The sequence below is a fragment of the Orcinus orca genome, chromosome 9 (genome assembly GCF_937001465.1).
Source record: "Orcinus orca chromosome 9, mOrcOrc1.1, whole genome shotgun sequence".
Lineage (NCBI taxonomy): Eukaryota > Metazoa > Chordata > Mammalia > Artiodactyla > Delphinidae > Orcinus > Orcinus orca.
In genome coordinates, this window is record NC_064567.1 from 19,446,578 (window position 1) to 19,470,234 (window position 23,657).

The 23,657-nt window shown below is 40.4% G+C and overlaps 1 protein-coding gene across 2 annotated transcripts in view; it reads right to left on the bottom strand.

Annotated features, from left to right (window-relative positions):
• Positions 1-23,657, bottom strand: part of EXOC4 (exocyst complex component 4) — an 811,980-nt gene that overhangs the window by 785,460 nt on the left and 2,863 nt on the right. Inside the window, exons 1-2 of one of the 2 annotated variants that reach the window (XM_049714951.1) lie at positions 8,716-8,734; positions 6,142-6,331 (exon numbers count right to left, since the gene is read on the bottom strand). Coding sequence is in view for 1 of the 2 variants with exons in the window: in XM_004272179.4 (XP_004272227.1) it covers positions 6,142-6,331 (190 nt within the window). In the remaining variant the exon portion in view is untranslated. Of the gene's footprint in view, positions 1-6,141; positions 6,332-8,715; positions 8,735-23,657 lie in introns of those variants that run through there. The other variant, XM_004272179.4, reaches the window with a different exon arrangement.

A 23,657-nucleotide genomic window follows, 5' to 3' on the forward strand; every position in this document is an offset into this window, starting at 1 on the left:
GAGTCAAGCTTTTCAAATCATGACATCAAAACCCAAGTAAAGAAATCCTTCCTAAAACACAAGTTTCCTTTGCTTCCTTAGAACTCTAGTAACTTCATTTGCTCCAAATTACCTAAAACAAGAATTTCAGTTTCAATAAACAAGAACTCAATCACTTTAATTAGAGACTATTAGAAAAAGAGAAAATAAGGAACACAGGGCCCAAGAGGTCATTGTGAATGGATATGTGAGATGACACAGAAAGCAGAGAGAGAGAGATTTTTGCAACCCTGCCTTGAGAAAGATCAAGAGAGGAGGAAATGAACTGGGGCCTCTGGACAACACGTTGGGACATGTGACAGAGGAGGATGCTGATGGAGGCAGAGGGGAGGTGGTGGAGGCCCTAACTTTTAAGCCATAAAATCAGAAAAGCATTGAACTTGGATGGAGTATTAGGGGAGGAGGGGAATGCCTTTGAGCGTGCATGTTATCTGTAATAAAATACAACAAATGTGCAAGCACCTCATTGATACTGTAGACTAGAAATACCCTGTAAAGTTCCTCAGAAGCAAGGGATGGGAAATGAAAATTAATGAAACAATCAACGTTATTCTTACTTCTAAAAGTACAGAGTATCAAATTTTCTCTTATTTGTAGTAAAGACAAATCCACATATAAGCATTTTCACGGGGATCCTCCTAACACATGTCCAAGCCATTTTCTCCCATAGTCTTAATAGAAAGTGCTTAGAACAAATGAACTTTAGAAACACTACTCAGTGCTCTGTTTAAAAGCCCTTCAGAACTAAAGATCATTTTTTAATTACCCTCAAACTTCTATTTCTCATGCTTTTTGCTCCTTAGCTTTTCAGCTTCCATTTTAAGGTCTTAAATTCTGAGAGGCTTCACTCAACCTTTTCCGAAGGCAATACTATCCTTTTGAGTTGCAGAGTCTGGATACAGAACACAAATACAGACACAGTTAAACTTAATGAAAAGACTGCCTTGTAGTTCTTGTGACCGCATTAATGATCCGGACCACTGCCTAGATTTTAAATGATGCTATCTCATCCTTGCCCACAGTTTAGCATGTCCATTTCTAGGCTTTTTTCCCTTTCTCATACAAGCGGCCGGGATTTTATGTCTGGGCTTAAATAACTTCCTACCAAAACCATGTTGTCCTACTGTGACTTACTTTTTTATATCAATTAAGGTTATTCTTCATTCTAATTCTACCTCACAACATATACTTTCATATAAAAAGGTCACAAAATTATTTTAGTTAAATGTTAAGTAATGAATGTTACATTACTCAATGATCAAGCCCTGACAACTTCACTTTAACAATCACATATGGTTATTTCCAATTACAGGCAAGAAAAATGAGTTAAGAGCTCGATCAAGCACCAACAGAACAGCCGAAACTGGGGCGAAATGTAAAGTGTGTGTGCGCACATCACAACAGAGACAAGTATCTGTTTTCCCTTCAGTTTACCTGCTTCTATGATAAGCATTAGATGGATACTTAGTATCTTTAAAGAAATCTGGCATCATCTCATCTACTTAATACAGGATGGAAGAAACACTCAAATTCAAATACTACCAACAAGCATATGGCCCAAGTTCCCAACTCATATCCATTCACATTCATCTATTCTGGTGCTGCTATAACAGTCATTATGACAGACACTGGTAGAACCTATAAATTCTGAGGTTTTCTAATGCAGTAACATCTCATTTGTACTCAATAGTAATAAGACAGCCCAACTACTTTACTTATCCACATAAGTGACCTGATCAATCATACATGGTATTTTATTTGCACATTTAATCTCGAAAAAATTCTAAGTGGACTTGACTGATATAAAGAAGTTTGGAGAATCAAAGAAGAGTCAGATCTATCTGTCAGCTCATATTATCCTCAAGGACAGAGATTCTACCACCAAGAATCCATAAATGAAAGAAATGCCAAGATGGGAAATGTAAACAGTTTCGTGTACTCAAGCTTTAAAAGGTAACAAAGCATGAATGTGAACATCTTCATCTGCCTTGGCCCCCACTAAAATCTCTTCTCAGTATAGCAGCTAGAGTGGCCCTTTTAACATGTTAGACACATCGTGCCGTTCTTGTGCTCAACACTTACAATGATTTCCACACACCCAGGTTTAAAATCAAAGTCCTTACAGTGATCAAGACCCCACGTGACCTGACCCACTCTGCCACACCTCACCCACCAGCACTCTCGTCTCCCTCTGCCACTCTCCCCACTTCTCACTGTGCTCCAGCTCCAACCTTGCTGCTCTCCCAAATTCCAATCATGTTCTTGCTTGAGGATCTTTCTGTACCTGCTATTCCTTCTTCCTGGGGTGCTTTTCTGGACTCTCCCTCACCTTCTTCTAGTGTTGGCTTGAATATAACCTCAGTGAAGCCTTCCCTGACCACTGTGTTCAAAACAGCAACTCCCTATTCTCCTTCCTTGCTTTTTTTTTAAATTTTATTTTAAGCACAGCATTTCTTACCATCTGTTATACCCTCTTACTAATTGATAGCCTGCCTTTCTTGACTAGAATGTAAACTCCACGAGGACAGGAATTTATGTCTGTTTTACTCACTTCTATACCCCAGGACCTAGACCACTGCTCAGCACAAAACAAACACTTAATATAGAGACTAAATCAATGTTGCTAAATATCATCTATTTGTTTTCCTGTGTCTTCCCACTAGCATGTAAGCCCCATGAGGACAGGGACTGGTATTTTCCACTACATGGAAATCTAAAACATACTTCAGTATCGAAACCACCACCAGCACATAGCTGGCACTCAACAAATATTTATTGAGTGAATCCTCGTTCCATTCTTTTGGCAGAGAGCAGAAAGAAAATGTCAACTCAGATTCACACATTCTCAACATCTTGCTTGGCTCTGAAATAATGTAAACCAATGATTACTGAATCATCCCCATTTTTACTTTAAAAATATACATACCTTTATTCTGTATACAATCTAAAGTGCAATTAAAAACCAAAACTGACAGGCAAAGATTAGTGAGGAAACATCAGTGTTTCCTTGGTGATGAGAAACAGACTTTCACAGTACAAAACTGTCAAATTATACAATAAAAACAAATTCCCTTTCATTTTTCCCCAAAATTGTCTTCTCCCATGTATCAACTATCAAAGGCTTTCTTGAAAAGACATTTAGCCCTTTATTTTTCTCTTGCCAATACTGAGGCTAGTTCATAATACTGAGTTATGTGACATTTACTTTCTTGACAACTGTCTGATATAGTAAAAAACAATTTTCTGTTGTTTCCTCTTGCTCAGAACTCCAGCATACTTGAAAATGAGGAGGACAGTGAAGAGACTGGCTACTAAAACAAATGTGAAATAATTAAGATGAGACTCTCCTTTTCAGTACCAGCAAACACTCTTTGTTTGGGCAAAGATACTACTGACTCAGAGTGATAGGGAGTCAAGGCAGAGACCACAGCAGTGCCTCCCTTGAGACTAGGACAAAGTCCTTCCAGTCAAGCACACTCATCAGAAAACACCAACACCAAGAGGTCCTTCACTCTTACTGTGATTACCCGAGGCAAAGCCAGAAGGTCAGCAGCTTTACAGATTCACTTTCTGACCCCTCTTGAGCTTAGTATATTGGGTCAAAATGGACTACAGTTCACTTTAAATCTAGAGCTACTGATCTATAGCTTTACCTAGTTTCACCGATAAATCCACAGGATGAACTCACCACTTGTAAAGGCTAAGAATTATAGAATTCCTTTTGAAAATGCCCAGTTAATTTTAAAATGTAAAGCGGTCACCACATTGCTTCAAAAAAGGTTAAGAACCTACTGATTGTGGAACTGTACTCTTCAAGGCTGAAACTCACATATAACAGCATTCTTAGAAGAATCATTTAGGTACCTATTACCAAATCATAAGATCTAGAAGGCAGGGAAGAAAACATGTGAGGAGACCGTAGGCACAGCCACCGCTGGGCAGGTACATCCAGAGAATTCCCGAACCAATCAAATAGTACAGGGCGGCACACTTCAAATGGTCTATGCAGCCCTCTGGCCACAGAGGTGCTTGAAGGTCAGCTGCTGAGCGCTAAGGAGGGGAGCCAGCATGAGGCTCTGCATCTCTCAGCCCAATAGCAAACAAGAGGCAACTGGTATGTTGGGGTTCTGCAATATCTCATGTACAAAGAAATGGGGGGCTACTGCTTAAAAGATGTCTGAAAACCAGCATCAAGGACCTCAGAGCAGGGAGACCAGAGTTCAGATCCTAAATTTGTTGAGTGGGGAACAGACATAATTCTGCCTGGCAAGGAATCAGTGCTCAGTAAGTGGGACCAATGGTTATTTATCAGAGAGCAGTAATACAAGGTATTAAAGGAGTGACCCTCAAAATAAATAGCCAAGAACCACATAACTATGATGTGACAGTATATAACCTTTATGTGATCCGTTCATCCCTTGGCCAAATATAAAAAATACCCCTTATGAACCCACTTTATCCTTTAAGAACTAAAGATGTGGCACCCAGGAACCAAAAGTTTTTCAAAGACCAACCACAGAGGAAGTGGGGAGGGAGGGAGGGAAGGAAGGAAAGAAGAAAGGAACCAATTTCTGCCTTGCAAACCAGAAATAGAGACACAGATGTAGAGAACAAATGTATGGACACCAAGGTGGGAAAGCGGGGTGGGTGGGTAGTGGTGGGATGAATTGGGAGATTGGGATTGACATATATACACCCATATGTATAAAATAGATAACTAATAAGAACCTGCTGTATAGCACAAGGAACTCTACTTCACTTCGCTGTACAGTAGAAACTAAAACAACATTGTAAAACAACTATACCCCAATATAAAAAAAAAAAAAGAAGAAAGGAACCAAGAAGAGGGAAGAAGGAGAGGAAGAGAAAAAGAAAAAGAGTGAAAGAAAAACAGCTCCAAAATATGAAAGACAATTACAAAATAAAAATTAATGCATGCTTGTCACTACTAAAGAATAATCTTCAAGAACTTCAGTATTCATAAGTATTTACATTTAAATAATTTGAGTTAGATTTTCTTCTCAAAAACCACCAAGAATGTACAATGACTGCAGAGAAATCACAACCAACTTCAAATGGGGTGACATACTCAAAACCAAAAATTTTTTTTTTATTTTCAACTGCTACAGCAATACACACACACAATGTGTGACATGAGCACAATAAATACATTTAATACATTATAACGAGAGCCCCTAACAATAAAAGGCCCTAGAGTCTTAAAACAGCTCCCCTTTTAGGCTTCCTCAAGTTGAGGCCATCTCCTCTGTGCCATTTCACACTGCAATGAAAAGTAATGACAGAGGGACTTCCCTGGTAGAGCAGTGGTTAAGAATCCACCTGCCGGGCTTCCCTGGTGGCACAGTGGTTGAGAGTCCGCCTGCCGATGCAGGGGACACGGGTTCGTGCCCAGGTCCCACATGCCGCGGAGTGGCTGGGCCCGTGAGCCATGGCCGCTGAGCCTGCGCGTCCGGAGCCTGTGCTCCACAACGGGAGAGGCCACAACAGTGACAGGCCCGCGTACCGCAAAAAAAAAAAGAATCCACCTGCCAACGCAGGGGACGTGGGTTCTATCCCTGGTCCGGGAAGATCCCACATGCCACAGAGCAACTAAGCCTCTGTGCCAAAACTACTGAACCGGCACTCTAGACCCCACGAGCCACAACTACTGAGCCCGTGTGCCACAACTACTGAGCCCACACACCTAGTCCGTGCTCTGCAACAAGAAAAGCCACCGCAGTGAGAAGCCCGCGCACCACCACAAAGAGTAGGCCCCACTGACTGCAACTAGAGAAAGCCTGCACACAGCAAGGAAGACCCAACGCAGCCTAAATAAATAAATAAATAAATAAATTTATTTTAAAAAAAAAGAAAAGTAATGGCAGAAGCCAAGGATCAGACTTAAGGGAGAAAAGAAGCAAGTCCAGATGCCCTCTGTGATCCTCTGCATTCTGGCTTTCCAGAAACCTGCAAAACTCCTGCAAAGCATCAGTATGAATCACTCGTTAAGGCTGTTACCACTACCAGGGCACCTCCAAGCTATAACACCTAGACTAATGGTAGATGCAACAATCACCAGATATTAGAAGGATGGAGGCTTACCTGCTTTATTTTGTTTCGGGAGTTGGTGATGCGCTCTGTGATGCTCTGGTATGTGCGAATGGCTGTCGTCAATTCTGTGTAGTGCTGCACAATCAATTCATCCAGGTCACGATCACACTTCTCATAGGCTTCTTCAAGACGCCCCTTCTCATTTTCTCTGTCTTCAACATCATCACTGGTAGACAGGGTCCTGGTAAAGACAGAATATATCAAGCTGAGGCAAACTTAAAACCCAAAAGTAGACGAAGGATGAGTTAGTCAATGAGAGCACATTCACCTCACTAACTAGGAAATGAAACAAGTTACTAAGAGAAAATATGAAACCGTCTGCACAGTAAAATCCAGCAGCCTATCTAAATGGATTTATTGGTTGCCAATCCAAGGAGTCTTTCTCTTCACTTTTCCCCTTGGCATAATCAGGTAACAGGCAGCATGAGCTCTGCAAGAACCTGGGTAGGTCTTGATTTGTTGGAGTGAATTCAAGTACTTGCATTCCCCTTACCAGTGACAAGTCTGGCCAATGAGACCTAAGAACTTCTAGGAGTAGTTTTCTTTTTCTTTTTATAAAATGATATTTTTTTATTTATTTATTTTATTTATTTTTGGCTACTTTGGGTCTTTGTTGCAGCAAACAAGCTTTCTCTAGTTGCGGCAAGTGGGGGCTACTCTTCGTTGCAGAGCATGGGCTCTAGGCGTGCAGGCTCAGTAGTTGTGGCTCACGGGCTCAGTAGTTGTGGCTCGCGGGCTCAGTAGTTGTGGCTCATGGGCTCTATCTAGAGCGCAGGCTCAGTAGTTGTGGCACACAGGCCCAGGTGCTCCACGGCATGTGGGATCTTCCCGGAGCAGGGCTCGAACCTGTGTTCCCTGCGTTGGCAGGCGATTCTTAACCACTGTGCCACCAGAGAAGCCCCTAGGAGTAGTTTTCTTGCAAGAAGGTTAACAGGAAGCAGGTCCCTTTTCCCAACACCGGGTACTGTTATACAAAACTAAGATAATCATACATTAGCCATACTATAATCCTGGAAGGGGAAGCCAAGAGAAATGCCAAGCTACTGCCATTACATCATTGGGCCACTAGAGCAGCCAACCCACAGCTGCCTTACCGAGGAACTCCCTGTTAGGGGAGATAATAAATATCCATTGTTTAAGTCACCTTCGCTGGGTCTCCTTTTATACATAGCCCAAAGCACTATAAAATTGCTTCTACACTGAGGAACCGCCTTCCAAATAGTTCATTCAAATGACATGAATTTAGTACGGAGCCCCCCAGCGGCCTGGATATAAGGTCACAGTCATTCTAAAATCCACTACAACAGACAGCAATATCAGCTATACTACAAGGCAGTTCCTGCATTTACTGTTCTTCCAACAACACTAACAAGATTGATACGAATCAACAATAAGCAGGGAATGAGATAGATACACTTATTAAAAATCTTTCAATAACTTAGTTTGATACATGAACCACAGATCTTGTTTCCTCTTTTATCCTTCTTGGATAATTTTTTTTTTAATTTAGTGTTATAATCAGTAACAAAGAAACCTTTTTCTCTTATCTGTTGGCTGCAGTAATTTAGTTTCATTAAATTCCCTCAGATTTGTCAGCTATACATTCAGCATACTTTATTTCATTTATCTTTTTTAATTTAGGGAGGGGGTAGTTTAGGCTCTCAATGATGGATGCAATCAATTATAAGTCCATCATTAGAACTGCTTTCAGAGATGGTCTGTCAGCGAATCAGTCACATAACCCCTTCCAGATTTTTGCAAGCAAAACACTGCACAACAGTCTTCTCCAAAATGTCATTTAGAGTGAAAGATCTTAATTCATGAGTCACATAATATATAAAACTTATCTTCCAATTTAGAGGGCGATTCAGCAGGCCAGTCTCTGACTTCAATCTAACCTCAAAAAAGAAGTTTGCAAGTGTGTTAGAGATGTCAAGAGATGGGGCCCAGCATGAAATGGGGAGCAGGAGGGACAGAAATGGAAGGAAGGAAAAGGTGAAGGGCTACAGGATACGCTCCAGGCAACACACTGGGAACCCCAAGACTTGAAGGAAGGCCTTTACCATGCCAGATCCTGTGTCCTCCTCTGTCAACTGCTAAGCCTACACCAGACTACCTCCAAGCTTACTTTCAGGTAGAAAATACCACACAAGCATTTGACTAATAAAGTAAGTCAGAGTAGAGAACTTAGGGGGAATTTGGTTTCAAAGAGAGAGCTACCAATACTACTTGCAGTATTTGGCTACAGGGTAGCTAAGCATATCATCCTGTTGTTTCTGTGATATATAACTTTGCTCTTTAAATCTGAAACCTTCCAGGCTGTTAATCTAAAGTAAAGCACAGTCAGAAAATGCCTTCAATTTATCAAGTGTCCCAAAGGGAAGAGTTCCCAGATATTGAACTATTATTTCCCCTCTTTCACAGCCAATGGCCACAGACTTTTCAAAGCTACACTGGATCAGTTTGCCATCTTTATGACGCTATGCATGATTTCCTCCCCACCACCGTTTGTGGGAGGAAACATGCCAAGCATTTCACATTGTTTGCATTAACTAGTAGAATTACCATCAAGGAAGATGTCAGGCTGAGAGAGAGGACACCTTCTTGGGCAACAGTGGTCACTGTAACACATTACCATGGCATTAGAAATGACTTAGAAAACAGAAAGGGTTACTAAAATGAAGATGAGAAAGATGGGCCTATAGGGGGTTTTAGCTCCTATTTTCATTTTCAGAGAAAATATTTATGTAAGGAAATAGCCTGTGCCATGTTTGCCCCACATCTGAAATCCATCCTCTTGATGTAAGCTGGGCTGAATGACATTTTGCCTTTAGTCAAATATACTTAAATAGGAGAACTCTGAGAGGACAAAACCATTAAAGTTTTTTTTTTTTAATTAGAGAAAAGGAAGGCAGCGATAATAGCCACTAATATCTAGAGGCTGCACATTTTATAGAAAGTATGTTTAATCCTCAGAACAGCCCACTGGAGTGGGTCCTGTGGTTATCCTCCCTCTCCCTTTTTTTTTTTTATAAATTTATTTATTATTTATTTTTGGCCGTGTTGGGTTTTCGTTGCTGCACGCGGCTTTCTCTAGTTGTGGCGAGAGGGGGCTACTCTTTGTTGCAGTGTGCAGCTTCTCATTGCTGTGGCTTCTCTTGCTGCAGAGCATGGGCTCTAGGCACTCAGGCTTCAGTAGTTGTGGCATGCGGGCTCAGCAGTTGTGGCTCGAAGGCTCTAGAGCTCAGGCTCAGTAGTTGTGGCGCACGGGCTTAGTTGCTCCACGGCATGTGGGATCTTCCCAGATCAGGGCTCGAACCCGTGTCCCCTGCATTGGCAGGCAGATTCTTAACCACTGCACCACCAGGGAAGTCCCCTCCCTCTCCCTTTTTATAGGAGAGGCATGAGATTTGACCTCCCACTTCACTCCTCCATACTGTCAAGAAATGCGAAGTCTGAGACTTTATCCTACTTAGAAGCTAACAAGTTAGCCTGCCACAGTTTCACGGATGCTGGGGGAAGTCACAAAACTCCCGGGTGGGTCAGAAGCTCAGGACTTTATTAGTCATAGCACAGCAAGTAACACGAGCATCAGTATATTTGTAGCAGGCCCCCTGCCCCCAAGTCCCATGGGCGTTGGAAGGATGGGCCCAAATGGATGCCTACACATGCTGAGTTGCTGGAGAGGAACCCTGAGCTTAAACATGCCTGCTTAAAGGCAGTAAACATGCCTGCCCTTTGCTCTGGAAAGGTTATCTCTATTTTCCAAACATGTCAAACAAACATCCTTGACAGTCTAAAACAAAGGGCACCCGTACTTTGCTCACAAGAACTTCAGAAACACAACCTTCCCAAGGAGAATCGTCTCCCAACAAAAATGAAACCTAATTCATTGGGTTCCTCCGGGGACTGCAAGGTGTCAAGCAATAGTACACCATAAACGAAGATTCATTTCCAACCTGTTTTCTTTTCTGCAAAGTGAGACCAGAAATACAATGCCTCCCACAATAAATATCTGCACAATGAATGAATGATAGACCATAAAAGCAGACTGACTCTAGGGAGAAAGTTCCCACACATGCTACCAAAACGCAGCAAAATTCAGTGTAGGATTATCCTACTTTAAGCAAGTCACTTGACCTGAACTGAGAGCAGGGTAGAAGAGAACGTTTGTCGTCTAGCTCACCCCGCCAGCCAGGTCAGGAACTTCTCCTCGGCCTTCTAAGCCTCTGTGCAAGGGAAACCTCACTGGCCCACAAAGCCATTCACTGCAATTTTGAACTGCTCTACTTGTTACAAGGTCTTTCATTAACATAAAGCAAAATCAGCCTCTTTGTAATTTCTACCCATTGATCCTAGTTCCACCTTTTTCAGCAACATAAAATAAGTCTATTCCCTCTTTCATAAAGTCTCTCTTTAAATGGTAAAGGACTCTCAATAGTTTTTTTCTCACCTTCAGCACCTCCAATTTCTTCATCTGTTTCTTCCACAACATGGCAGCCCACCAGCCTTGTTACTTTCTTCTGAAGTTCCCTTGAAAATGGGTAACACTCACATAGGACTTACTACATTAATCTAAGTGGTTTATATATAATAATTTATTCCAGACAACACCTGTGGAGTAGGTGCCATTGTCCCCCCTCTTCTTACAAATGAAGACTGAGTTGTGCGTTTGAAGCACAGAACTTTCAAGTAACAGAGCCAGGCCTCAGACCTGGAGAGTCTGGTTCTTAAAAGGTTCCCTATCCTGCCTCAAGATGTGGTACTCAGAACTGACACAACATACTTCTAATATGGTGTGACCATCCAAACAGGAAGAGGTTTTATATCCCATAATATAGGCACTCTATTTCTAATCATGTAACCTAAAACTACACAGTATTCTTTTGTAAATGTTGAGTCCAAAAATGGTCCAAGATCCCTCTGACAGACAATCTAGCTCTCACTCACCCTCTACCTGGGAGATTTTAAAACTAAATGCACAAATTTACATGCATTCCTGTGTCCCACATTTTGGGAAAAGAAGGTCAAAAGTGAGGCACAGGATATAAATTACTGAATGTCTATTACACACCAAACAATGCATGAGTTATTTTGTACACATAATTTAAGGTGACTCTCAAAATGATCTGGTGAGATAGTATCACCACCTTTTTACAGATCAAGATTCAAAGGAACAGTGAGGTAAAGTTGCACACAGCTAACATCAAAAATGAAATTAAAGCTGAGTATACTTGACGCCAAAACCCATGCCCTTTCCGCTATACATGCTGTGAAACCGCCTTTCCCGCCTTCAGCTCCTGAGCTGCAGGACTGCAGGCTAATCAAGCTATAGCCCACATGTCAAGAGACGAGTGAACAGCTAGAGATGTCAACAGAGCACCTGGCAGCTTCTTCAGTAGTAACAGTCTTGAATCTGGACAAGAAGGTTTAAAAAGCATGAGCTAAAAGAAGACATGGAGCAGAGGAGAAACTATTTGAAGTTGCCATCCCAAGATGCCTTCAAGTTACTGAACCATTCTTTAGAGCTTTCCATTCCTATCTCAAAATCATTATGCTTTACAAACTATTGCCAAGTTCATGGATGCACATAAAAGCGTAGATTCCAGTTAAGCTGGACACAGACGTCTCTGGATCACTAAGAATTTTTCACTAACATAGCTCTGGCATTTGCATGACGAATTACATCACTAACCATGACTAATTAATCCCAGGAAGGAATTTATTTACCCAGTGGACTAAAAGGACCACGGTACCCATGCTACGCTATTGTTAACAACACCTCGTAGGAACACATCCGTTAAATGGTTCTAGTGAATTTACAACCACCAGCTCCAAGAAAGCCCTATAAACAAGCATAAAAACCCAGGGGAAATACCTGCAGGTCTAAAATGAAATTTGTCAGTTTCCTTTTTGATACCAGCTTCTGTATTTCAGTGTAGCGGGTCAAGTGTTTTGAAAGGAAAATAACTAGTCACTGATAACTGGCTCCTTCTATGGAACAATTTTGCTTTCACTTTGGACTTAATAAGAGTAATGGAGTCCAGACAGGAGAAAGTACACAAAAGTCGATATTACTCTTTAAAAAAGACAAAAGCAAGATCAAATAAAAGAAAAAGCACACCTATGAAAACAGGGTTAGTCACCCAAAGGTAACCTATCACTCAAGAGAAACAATAACCTCCAGTCAAAGGCAGAATACGATGAAAAAAACAAATCTAGAATACTACCATTAGGAATACAGCAGAAGTGTCTTGCTTCTGACCAAATAATGTCAAACATGAGGCGTCTGCAACTTTCAAGCTCTTTGACCTTGGGCAAGTCACTTAACATGTCTGGGCCTGTTTCTTTCCTTGTCAAACAGACAAGGTAAGAGAACCTGCCTCACCAGGTTATCGTGAGGATTGGAGAAGCGTGTGAATGTGCTCTGTAAAATATAAGGTGCCCTCAATGCGTGGGCTGACACGTTATTAGGAACAAAATCAATCATTTGTGAATCACAACATTGTTAGCCCAAGTCCCCTAAAGCCTCCCCCAGTGGAAAATTCCTCAGGATATTTATGAACTGAGATCAGACCTTTTCTCTATATTCTTATGGTGCCTGGTACATTAAGAGCTTAGATAAAGCTAAATAATGAGCAGCAGCAAGATGCAGGACCTGAAGAGGTCATGGAGGGCAGTCACCTGCCTTAAGGAACAACTGCAACTAGACTATCTCACACAAATAAATGTCAGTTCAAAAATCTATAGGAGAGGACAAGCAATAGCTACATTGACCCTATTTAGTCCATTTAGTTATTGAACAAATAGTTATGACACACCTACAACTTAGCAGGCATAGCTGTAAGTGGCTAGAGACACAGCTGTGAATATAAACCAATCCCTCCCTCATGAAGCTCACACCCTGGTCTAGTGGGGGAAGCAGGCATACAACACATGGAGGCCGGGAGAGTGAGGGAGCAGCTATGGAAAAACGAAGGCAGGGTAGGGGGCAGGGAGACTCTTTTACACAAGAAGGCCAGGAATGGTTTCTCAGATCAAGATGCCATCTGAACAGAGCTTTCTAGAAAGCCGGAGGGAGCAGGAGGGGTGCAGCTGGCACTACCTGGGTAAACTGATCCCAGAGACAAGAGAAGACACACAGGCCCTGAAGTAGGACATGTTTGGCCTGTTCAAGGAAAAAGGGATGGTCAAGAAGTCAATGTGGCTTTAGAGAAGGGAGGACGGATGACAATGATAGGAGACGAGGTCAGAGAGGAAGCCGGGAGCCACATCAGGACAGCTTTGCGGGCTTCTACTCTAAAAGTGTTCTCTGAAGTCACCTGGGAGTTAGCACCAAAGAAAAGAATAACAGCTTTCACCCAACAGTTAATGGCGAATAATGAGTAACAATATTTACTTTCAAGTTTCATTTCAATTCTATCCCAGTTCTTTCCAAAAAAGATCTGAGATGGTTTGTATATACAAGAATGTGGACAATACAAATGAGAAAGAGGAACTAGTTGAAGACAAGCAGGACAACAATGCCATATAAATGTAAAACACAGGTACACAGGTCATACGGACAAATGTAGCATGTATGAAATGAGCCCCCAATTTAACTTTGGGGTTCCTAGTAGCCGATGCAAAAAGAGAACCCTAGCCAATTATATATAATTCCCATTCTCAAAAAGACAGATTCCAGTTGCTCTAAGCAAGCAAACTTTAAACTAATACTAAATTCTAAAAACAAAAAAAAAACGTTCACTTAAAACAAGAAGACATGGACTTCCCTGGTGGCACAGCAGTTAAGAATCCACCTGCCAACGCAGGGGACACAGGTTCAAGCCCTGGTCCGGGAAGATCCCACATGCCACGGAGCAACTAAGCCCGTGCACCACAACTACTGAGCCTACGCTCTAGAGCCTGAGAGCCACAACTACTGAAGCCCTCGTGCCACAACTACTGAGGCCTGTGTGCCTAGAGCCTGCACTCCACAACAAGAAGCCACCGCAGTGAGAAGTCCACACACCACAACGAAGAGTAGCCCCCACGTGCAGCAACTAGAGAAAGCCTGCGTGCAGCAATGAAGACCCAACACAGCCCAAAATAAAATAAAAAATTTTTAATAAAAATAAAACAAGAAGACATTACACAATATAGTGACCAATGTCCTCAACAACCTTCTAAAAACAAAGTAATGCATTTTACACGGCCATTTCTTATAAGTCCCTTCAAGAACGTAACATTAAAACACAACTCGGACCTAAGAGATTTTCAGAGACTCTGAATATAGTCCAAAGTATTAAGCTTTCCAATGATTTTAATATAAGAATAGAATTTAGGGAATTTAAAGGACTAAATGGAACAAATCATGTTTCATTAACTTCCTCCTCTGAGCAAGCCTTTTGATAGTTCAAGCTGACCAGACAGAAATTCTCTGAAGAGAGTCCACAGTACAAGTATTCAGTATTGGAGGGCTAATAGAGGACTGTTAAACATTGTAAGACAGAAAAGCATGTAGTAAGACTGACAACAAGTGTGAAAAATTAGCCTGACCAGGGCTCTTGCCTGAGCCTCAAGATTGCCAGGCTGTCACTCTGGAAGCATTTTAGGGTATTTTAACAAATAAGAGTGCCCAGAGTACCATATGTTATGGACTGAATTGTGACACACACACCACCTACCACCACAAAATTCATATGTTGAATCCCTAATCCCCAACGTGACTGTATTTGGAGGCAGGGCCTAGAAGAGCGGTAATAAAGATTAAGTGAGGGGCTTCCCTGGTGGCGCAGTGGTTGAGAGTCCGCCTGCCGATGCAGGGGACACAGATTCGTGCCCTGGTCCGGGAAGATCCCACATGCCACGGAGCGGCTGGGCCCGTGAGCCATGGCCGCTGAGCCTGCGCATCCAGAGCCTGTGCTCCGCAACGGGAGAGGCCACAACAGTGAGAGGCACGTGTACCACAAAAAAAAAAAAAAAAAAAATTAAGTGAGGTCATACAGGCAGGGCGTTAATGCGATGGAACTGGTGTCCTTCTAAAAAGAGGAAGAGACACGAGAGCCCTCTCCCTCCCCACACACTCAGAGGAAGGGCCATCTGAGGACACACGAGAAGATGGCCATCTACCAGCCAAGAAGAGAGGCCTCACCAGACACCAACCCTGATGGTACAAGACCGTGATCTTAGACTTCTAGCCTCCAAAACTGAGATAATTTGTTGTTTAAGTCACCCAGTCTATGGTATTTTGTTATGGCAGCCTGAGCAGACTAATACACCACCCTATAAAACACAGGAGGTGTTATTCTGGTTGGGTAAAATCTCAAGGCAGATGTTATCAGTAATCCCCCCCCCTTAACCTCAGCAACACAGATTCTTCCCCAAGAAGAGTTACCTGCCTGATAAGAGTCTCAGATAACTAATTAACCTGCTATAAGAAATATTTAACATAATACACCTGAATTTTGGTGACACATGCAGAATAATCAGCATTAAGTCAGGCTTTCTGAAAACAGTTAATATGCTTAATTGTCTTCTAAGGGCATTCCTTGTTAGCATCCAGTGACCTCTCCTCCAGGAATGATAAAGATTAAACAATTAATGGAAATCACTTCAAGCAACTCAGAGAAACTAATTACAAGTAAGGCTCCACATATCCAGAAATCACTTACCAGGAAGCTACAGCTCTATAGATCAAAATCTACAGTAAGAATCAAATCTCCTCAGTGATCCCCATTCTGGGAAGTACTCAAAGTGGGCCCCCTAGCAGATAAACTAGATGTCACTGAGCCCCTGCACTTTTTACTCATCAAGCACCTGAATCCCTCAATCAGTACCACCTTCTCTCTTTTTCGGACAATTCTTTAAATTGCATAATGGAAAAAGCAGAAGGAGTCATCTTTACAACATATTCTAACATATTATCATAAGGCCCAAACTGAGTATTTTTAAACTCTCAACAAATATTCAAGGGTTAACTAGTTTCTGAACCTCACTCCAAGTAGGACGAAAATGAACAATTAACTTACTGATCTTTCTAGAACATAGTATTCCTTTTTGTTATTGATCCCAACACAAGAAAAAAAGAGTCTAGAGCTGACATGATTCTTGAAAACGTGAATTCTATTTTCTTTTCCAAACTGCTTTTAACTAGAAGATATTAGATTACACTATTAGATCCGCTTAGCCGTTATTTCAGTGTGAGTCAGATTTTCTTTTCTTCGAAAATATGTAACAGCCATCCTAAGAAATGCCTGACAGTAACAATATACCTATTATGTCAGGAGGGACACTAAATACAGTTCTGAGTAGTGTGAAAGTACAAACTGAAAAGGAGGAAAAGAGTTTACTATGACTATGAACCCTAACCAAACAAGTTGAGAAGTGGTCTTCAAAGCCTATTAAATGAAGCAGACCCCTTTGTATAAGAATAGTCTACAAAGGCTTCCAATGAACTATAAAAACTCATAATTCTGAGTTTTGTAAAAAAAAAAAATAATTACACATTAAATATATGAGATGTGTATCACTATATAATCACATAAGATATGGCTTCACTCAAAGCATAACCACATCTACATTACACTTTTAAATCAGATTTTATTATATTCAATTAGACATTGCAATTGCTTGTTTCTGAATTATGTCTTATTAGATCCCACAAAATGCAAGATAATCCCATCCCAACTGATAGCAAATCCCATCCCAACTGATAGTGATTCATAATGACAAGTCCCCCTGAAAAAGTTTTCTGATGCATAAAAACAACATCCCCTAATTCACTACAAAGAGATTCACTTAATATCAAGTGACAGTAAACAATCTCTGCTTTAAAGTCAATTGAAAATTTCACTGGCATCTTCCTTCAGACAGTGCTTAGGGCCAATTACTACACCTGACACATGCAGTTTTTCTATATTTCAATTAACTCGGTTATATAAAACACTTGTGGGGACCCAAAGTATAAATCTTGTAGCCAACAGAGAAGGCCATTACCAAAATTAAGTCAAATCACCTCTACCAAAAGCATACAACAGTCTAGGGTTGACAAAGTCAACTTAAAATCTCCCCCACCCTTACCGAACCAAACCCTACCTCTCTTTCACTCCCATTTTAAGCCCCGTGTCCTTAAAGCACCGTTTTCAGTCATCTCATTTTTCACCTCCTGGGGAATGTTTGTTACTACAACGCATTACAGCATTCGATCATTTTAAACATGTATGCTATTCCCTAATGAGAAGTTTCTAGTGAGTTCCTCAGAAACAGTGTTTTATAAGATATTAATAAACATTATGTGGTAATAGGCTATTTTGGAAATTCTGGGTTACACAAATTGAAGGTTTCCTAACAACAGTCATTTTCAGGAGACTTTAATATGTTAATGTACAAGGTACCTCTGGGCGGGAGGTTGTCTGGGTAGGAGCGGGGTGGATAGAAGAGCATTTCTGCAATTTATTAACCTACAGAACCTTGTCATCCCCACCACCTTCCCTCTCCCCAGCATATACATATATTATAAACATACATACACATGTGAAATTTTTATGGAAATTTTCAAACACAAAAATTAAGAGACTCATTGAATAAACCCAGCTTCAACAATTATCAACACATTCCCATCTTGTTTCATCTATACTCTCACTGACTCCAATCTTCTTATTTTGCAGCAAATCCCAGAAGCGATATCATTTTTACTGGTATGTATTTCAGTATTTATCTGTTAAGAAGAGTATTTTTTTTTTTTTTTTTAAGACGCGCAGGCTCAGCAGCCATGGCTAACAGGCCCAGCCGCTCCGCGGCATGTGGGATCTTCCCGGACCGGGGCACAAACCCGTGTCCGCTGCATCGGCAGGTGGACTCAACCACTGCGCCACCAGGGAAGCCCAAGAAGAGTACTTTTTAAAAAGAAAAATGGCCATACCATTATCTCAGCTAAAAACAAGCTAACAATGCTACTTGGTTTCTTGTATTTTCCCAAATTATGTCCTAAGGGCTACTCAAACTAACATTTATTAGACTCACCTGAGGCTCTTGTTAAACAGCAGATTCAGGTTAGGTGGTTCAGGTGGCGCCTAAGAGTCCGCATTTCTAACAAGCTCTCAACTGACATTTGAGTACAAAATAACGTCTCCCGTAATATTCAGCACAAAAAGGCACCAAGTTTCCAACAGAAAAACACCTGAATTATGTGCCACGGTATTTTTTGCAAAGGCTTTATAAAAACTTTTAAAAGAATAAATGAAAGTCAGAAAAGTTTCTAAGGATCTTGAAATACTTATTTTTCTTACAATGTCAAATGATACACGAGAATTTTCCCTTATAACTTCCTGTTAAATGGTGAGCCTCTGTTTTTCAAGGTGAAAACCACAAAGGACTGGCTACCATAAAGACCAAGGTCATAACTCATTTCATAGCTTGAAAGCAGTTAACAAAAACGTATGGAGCAGCAGAGTATAAGACAATAGGGTAGGGCTTCCCTGGTGGCGCAGTGGTTAAGAATCCGCCTGACCAAAAAAAAAAAAAAAAGAATCCGCCTGCCAATGCAGGAGACAGGGGTTTGAGCCCTGGTCCGGGAAGATCCCACATGCCGCAGAGCAACTAAGCCCGTGCACAACAACAGAAGCCACCGCAATGAGAAGCCCGTGCACAGCGACGAAGACCCAACGCAGCCACAAATAAATAAATAACGACAATAGGTGGCTTCCCTGGTGGCGCAGTGGTTGAGAGTCAGCCTGCCGATGCAGGGGACACGGGTTCGTGCCCCGGTCCGGGAGGATCCCACATGCCGCGTAGCGGCTGGGCCCGTGAGCCGTGGCCGCTGGTCCTGCGCGTCCGGAGCCTGTGCTCCGCAACGGGAGAAGCCACGGCAGTGAGAGGCCCGCGTACCGCAAAAAACAAACGAACAAACAAAAAAAGACAATAGGGAAGCAGAGCTCACCACTGCAAACTGCAAAAGGCCAGCACAGGTTGCAAGCGTCCCAATGCAAACAAAAACAAAACCACCACCAACAGAAAGAGTCTAAGTACTATGTCACCCAAAGAAAACCCATTTACCAGCCACACTAGACCTCAATAAACAATACCATCACAGGCATTAAATAAAAAGAACTACATTTTTTAAAATAAGTACATAAACAGATGCAAACTAGTTCCTAGGCATTTCTAAGAGTTCTGGAGGAAAAGTTCCTGAAAAAGTACTATACGAAATGAACTGTTTCATTAAATACTCTGTAAAATACTGCAAAATCAGAAAGACCATCAGCGCTGAGATACCTAGCTCACCTTCGCGCCACAACTTCATTTAGCACATCTGGTTACCTTCTTCCTCTCTGAGCATAGGCAACCCAAAATTTGACCCATGACGATTAATATCCTGAGATATTTTTTAAAATATGAAGCACTGATAGACTTCTACTGCTGGAACGGATTAAATAACAGGAAATAGATTTACCCTCCCATCTGAAACAACAAACAGAACGGGTTTCAAAACCTTGGACATGAAAGCTGTTCGAATATGCAGAGCAGAGTCCCGGAGAGGAGAGAGCTACCCAAAGCACCCTGGCGATCTGTGGAGGAGCTCCCTGGAGTCTTCCCCTGAGCATGCGTGGTAGAAAACTACTCAAGGCCACAAAAAGAACCACCTGAAAGCACTGCGAGAACAATTATCTGAAATCACACACAGCCAGAGTGAAAAATCTCATCACTCACAGAGCACAGGGTGGAGTACTCAGGATTTTGCCATAGTACTGAGACAAAATGGCCCTAAACTAATGTTGCTCTGCTCCCAATTAGCAAAATTTAAAACAGGACCTTAAAGGGCCACACTGTTTCCAAGTAACAGCCACATCCCAGAACAATGCTCAAGAATATTTATAGGAAAACAAAGATATCCAATATCAGTACCCAACAAGGTAAAATTCACAAAATCTCGCATCCAAAAAGTGGCAAGGCACACGGGGGCGGGGGGCGGGGGCGGGGGAATTAATCAACCAACACTAACCCCAAAATGACAACAGATGATAAAATTAGCAAAGAACATTTAAACAGTTATAACACCTGTATTCCATGTTCAAGAAGCTATAGGAAAGACTGAAGATATTTTTTTAAATACCCAAATCAAACTTCTTAGAGAGCAAAACCACAATCTAATAAAAATTACATTACATGGAATTAACAGCAGATTAGGAATTGCAGAAAAGATTAGTGAACTTTAACACACAGCAACAGAAACTATACCAAAAAATAAAAACTCACCAAGAAAAAAATACCAAAAAAATAAAAGGGGGCGGGGGGAGAACATCAGCGTTCAGTGAGCTGTGGGACAACTTGAAGTGTCTTAAACTACTTAAAGGTAAATCTGACAAACAATACGTGGACTTACACATTGAAATCTACAAAAAAATTGCTAAGAGGAGTTAAGTGGAGAGAGATACCCTGTTCATGGATCAGAAAACTCATATTGTTAAGACGTCAATTATCCCATATTAATCAGGACATTCCATGCAATCCCAACCAACATCCCAGCGGGTTTTATTCTAGAAATTGATTAGCTAATTCTAAAATTGATATGGAAATGCAAAGGACCTAGAATGGCCAAAAAAACTTTGAAAAAGTAGAACAGAGTTGGAAAGCTTACACTATCTGTCTCCAAGACTTATAAAAGCAGTAATCAAGACTGTGTAGAACTGTCATTAAGATAAACAGATGAATGGAACACACTAGAGAGTCAAGAAATATTGACAGCTCCACACTGGCCACCTGATTTTTGACAGAGGTGCCAAAGAAATTCAGTGAAAAAAGTCTTTTAAACAAATAGTGTTGGAACCACAGGATATCCTTACAAAAAAACTGAACTGGAAAAAAACTGACAGGGATGCTGGAAGTGTTCTCTATCTTGACACGAGTACTGGTTACACAGGCAAAAATTCATTAAGCCATATACTTAATATGTGTGCACTTTACTATATGTATGTATACCTTAAAAACGGAGACATTAAGTTATCGTGTTAAGTTTAGCACACAGAGTAAGATCCCATATTTATCTTTTAAAATATTTCTATCTATCCATCCAACATCTCATACAGAGAGAGAGACACACAGAGATCTAAAATTAGGCTCACCTAATATCAATGATGGTAACTTATGGAGGATAAAGTTTGGAAAAATATTTTTTACTTTCATCTTCACATTTTTCTGCATTTCCATTGTTTGAATACTTTATAATGAGTATGTACTATTTTTATAATAATGCAATGACTTTTAAAAGCTGAAAGCAAAGTTATTAACGATGGTTAATTCTGGGTGAATATGAGTAACTTATATTTCCTTCTCTGTAATTTTCTACCACTTCAAAAATATTCATACAAAGATATTTATATTCTTTTGTTATGCTAAAAAAAAGTGTTAACTTTGTTATAATTACAACCGTTACTGTAGGTACCTGGACAGGATCCACACAAAAACCTTAAAAACAAAAACAGTATTTTGGGAAACAGGATTTTTGGACAATGTTTCTCTTTGATGACTTTTTTTTAACAAGTCTATGTGATACGATTTTTATAAAGGAAAATGGGAAAAGTTACAATGACAAGTGTGCATAGAAAGAGAACAAAAAGCATAGAATGTTGGTGAAGATCTCACATATATCCAACAATGGAGAAAAGATAATCTTTTCAACAAATGGTGTGAGAACAACTGGACAGTCACCAAAATAAAAATCAATCTAGACAGAGATCCTACAGCCTTCACAAAAATTAATTCAAAATGAGTATGAGACCTAAATATCAAACACCTAGAAGTTAGCAGAGGAGAAAATTGAGATCACCTTGGGTACAGCAATGACTTTTTAGCTACACAGCATCCGTGAAAGAAACAAGTGATAAGCTGGATTTTACTAAGATTAAAAACTTCTGCTCTGGACAAGACGAATTCTCTGCCTAGAGAATAAGAAGAAAAGCCACAGACCAGGAAGAAATATTTTCAAATCACATATATCCACATACATGCAACAACACTGTCTAAATGACAGTGGGGTAAACACTTCCCTCTTAATCATGCAGTAGAGGAGAGTTAACAGAGACAATCATCAAAAATACTCGGTTTCTGGCAAGAGCACGGGAAAACAGGTACTCTAATACACCACTTGTGGGGATGTCAATTACCGTCTTTCTGGAGGACATTTTGGCTCTGTCAAAACACAAAATGCACATATACTCTAAATCAGCTATTCTCTTGCCACTGCCATGGACTTACACCATGGATATACTGCCCAATGTACAAGAATGCTCATTGCAACATATTTTTAACAGAACAAAAAATAAAACCAAAAGTATGTGTTAAAAAGTGGGGGGGGTATGGGCCACCAATTAAATAGACTATGGTGTATCCATGTGACAGAATACTACCTAGACACTAAAAACAATGAATAAGATCAACGTGTGCTGCTAGAAAAGATCTCCAAGATAAAGAAAAACAAATGAACAAAGGTTCAAAAGTGCACATAGTATGATCCCATTTGTTTAAAGCACATAGAATATATAATTTTTATGAATATTCCTTAAGTGCATATAAACTCATAAACAATATTAGATATTAATACATTAAAGAATATATATTATTTTGTTTAAAGATTATACATTCACACATACTTAAATACAGTCTTATATTTCCCTCAGGACACTTAAAAGGGGTATGTTTCAGGAGGGAGACGAACAGGGGGGAAAGTCTACTTTTTATTTTGTACCTCTTGAAATATCTGAATTTTCTAAATATGTAACTAATTTTTAAAAATTATGCATATAATTTTAGAAAATCACATATATAATTCTTTAATGGCAACGAGGGTTATCTAGGCAAAGAGACCATGGTCCCTTCGGTTTCTTTGTTTATAGTCTTTTTATCTTTAATAAATGTTTTACATTTTATGTCTGTTCATATTTTACATGTTTCTTATACACACATAAGCATACATATATTTAAATCTAGCTTCTTTAGCTGAGTCTCAAATTATCAAAGAATTACCATCTTAAGTCAGCTATACAAGGTTTCTTAGTTACAAAGAGAACATTCTGTCAACTGGCATCAAACATTCTAGTCAACATAGCAAGGATATTTCTGACGGAAAATTATATCCTGGTTGCTATCTGGCAAACTTACTCAAAGCAACTTTCTAACCAGAGAAGCTGGGGCTCCTGGAAAGGAGGAAATGAACATTTGGGTGCCTTCTCTGTGCCAAACTGTGAGGCACTTTTACATACTCTTATTTAATTTTTTGAAAACCCAGAGCACATTGTATGATTATCCCATTTTACAAATGACAAACTAAGACACAGGGGTTTTTAAGTAATGAGTCCAAGGTCACTTTACATGGATAATACAGTAAGGCTCTACTACCTATACCGAACCTCCCACTGAAGACTCTGACAACATTTATCTATAAGAAATGGCTTGGAAAAAACCTGATCGTTATCACCCCAAATTAAAACTATATACCTCAAAGCCTTTAAGAAATTTCAATGCTAAAAATT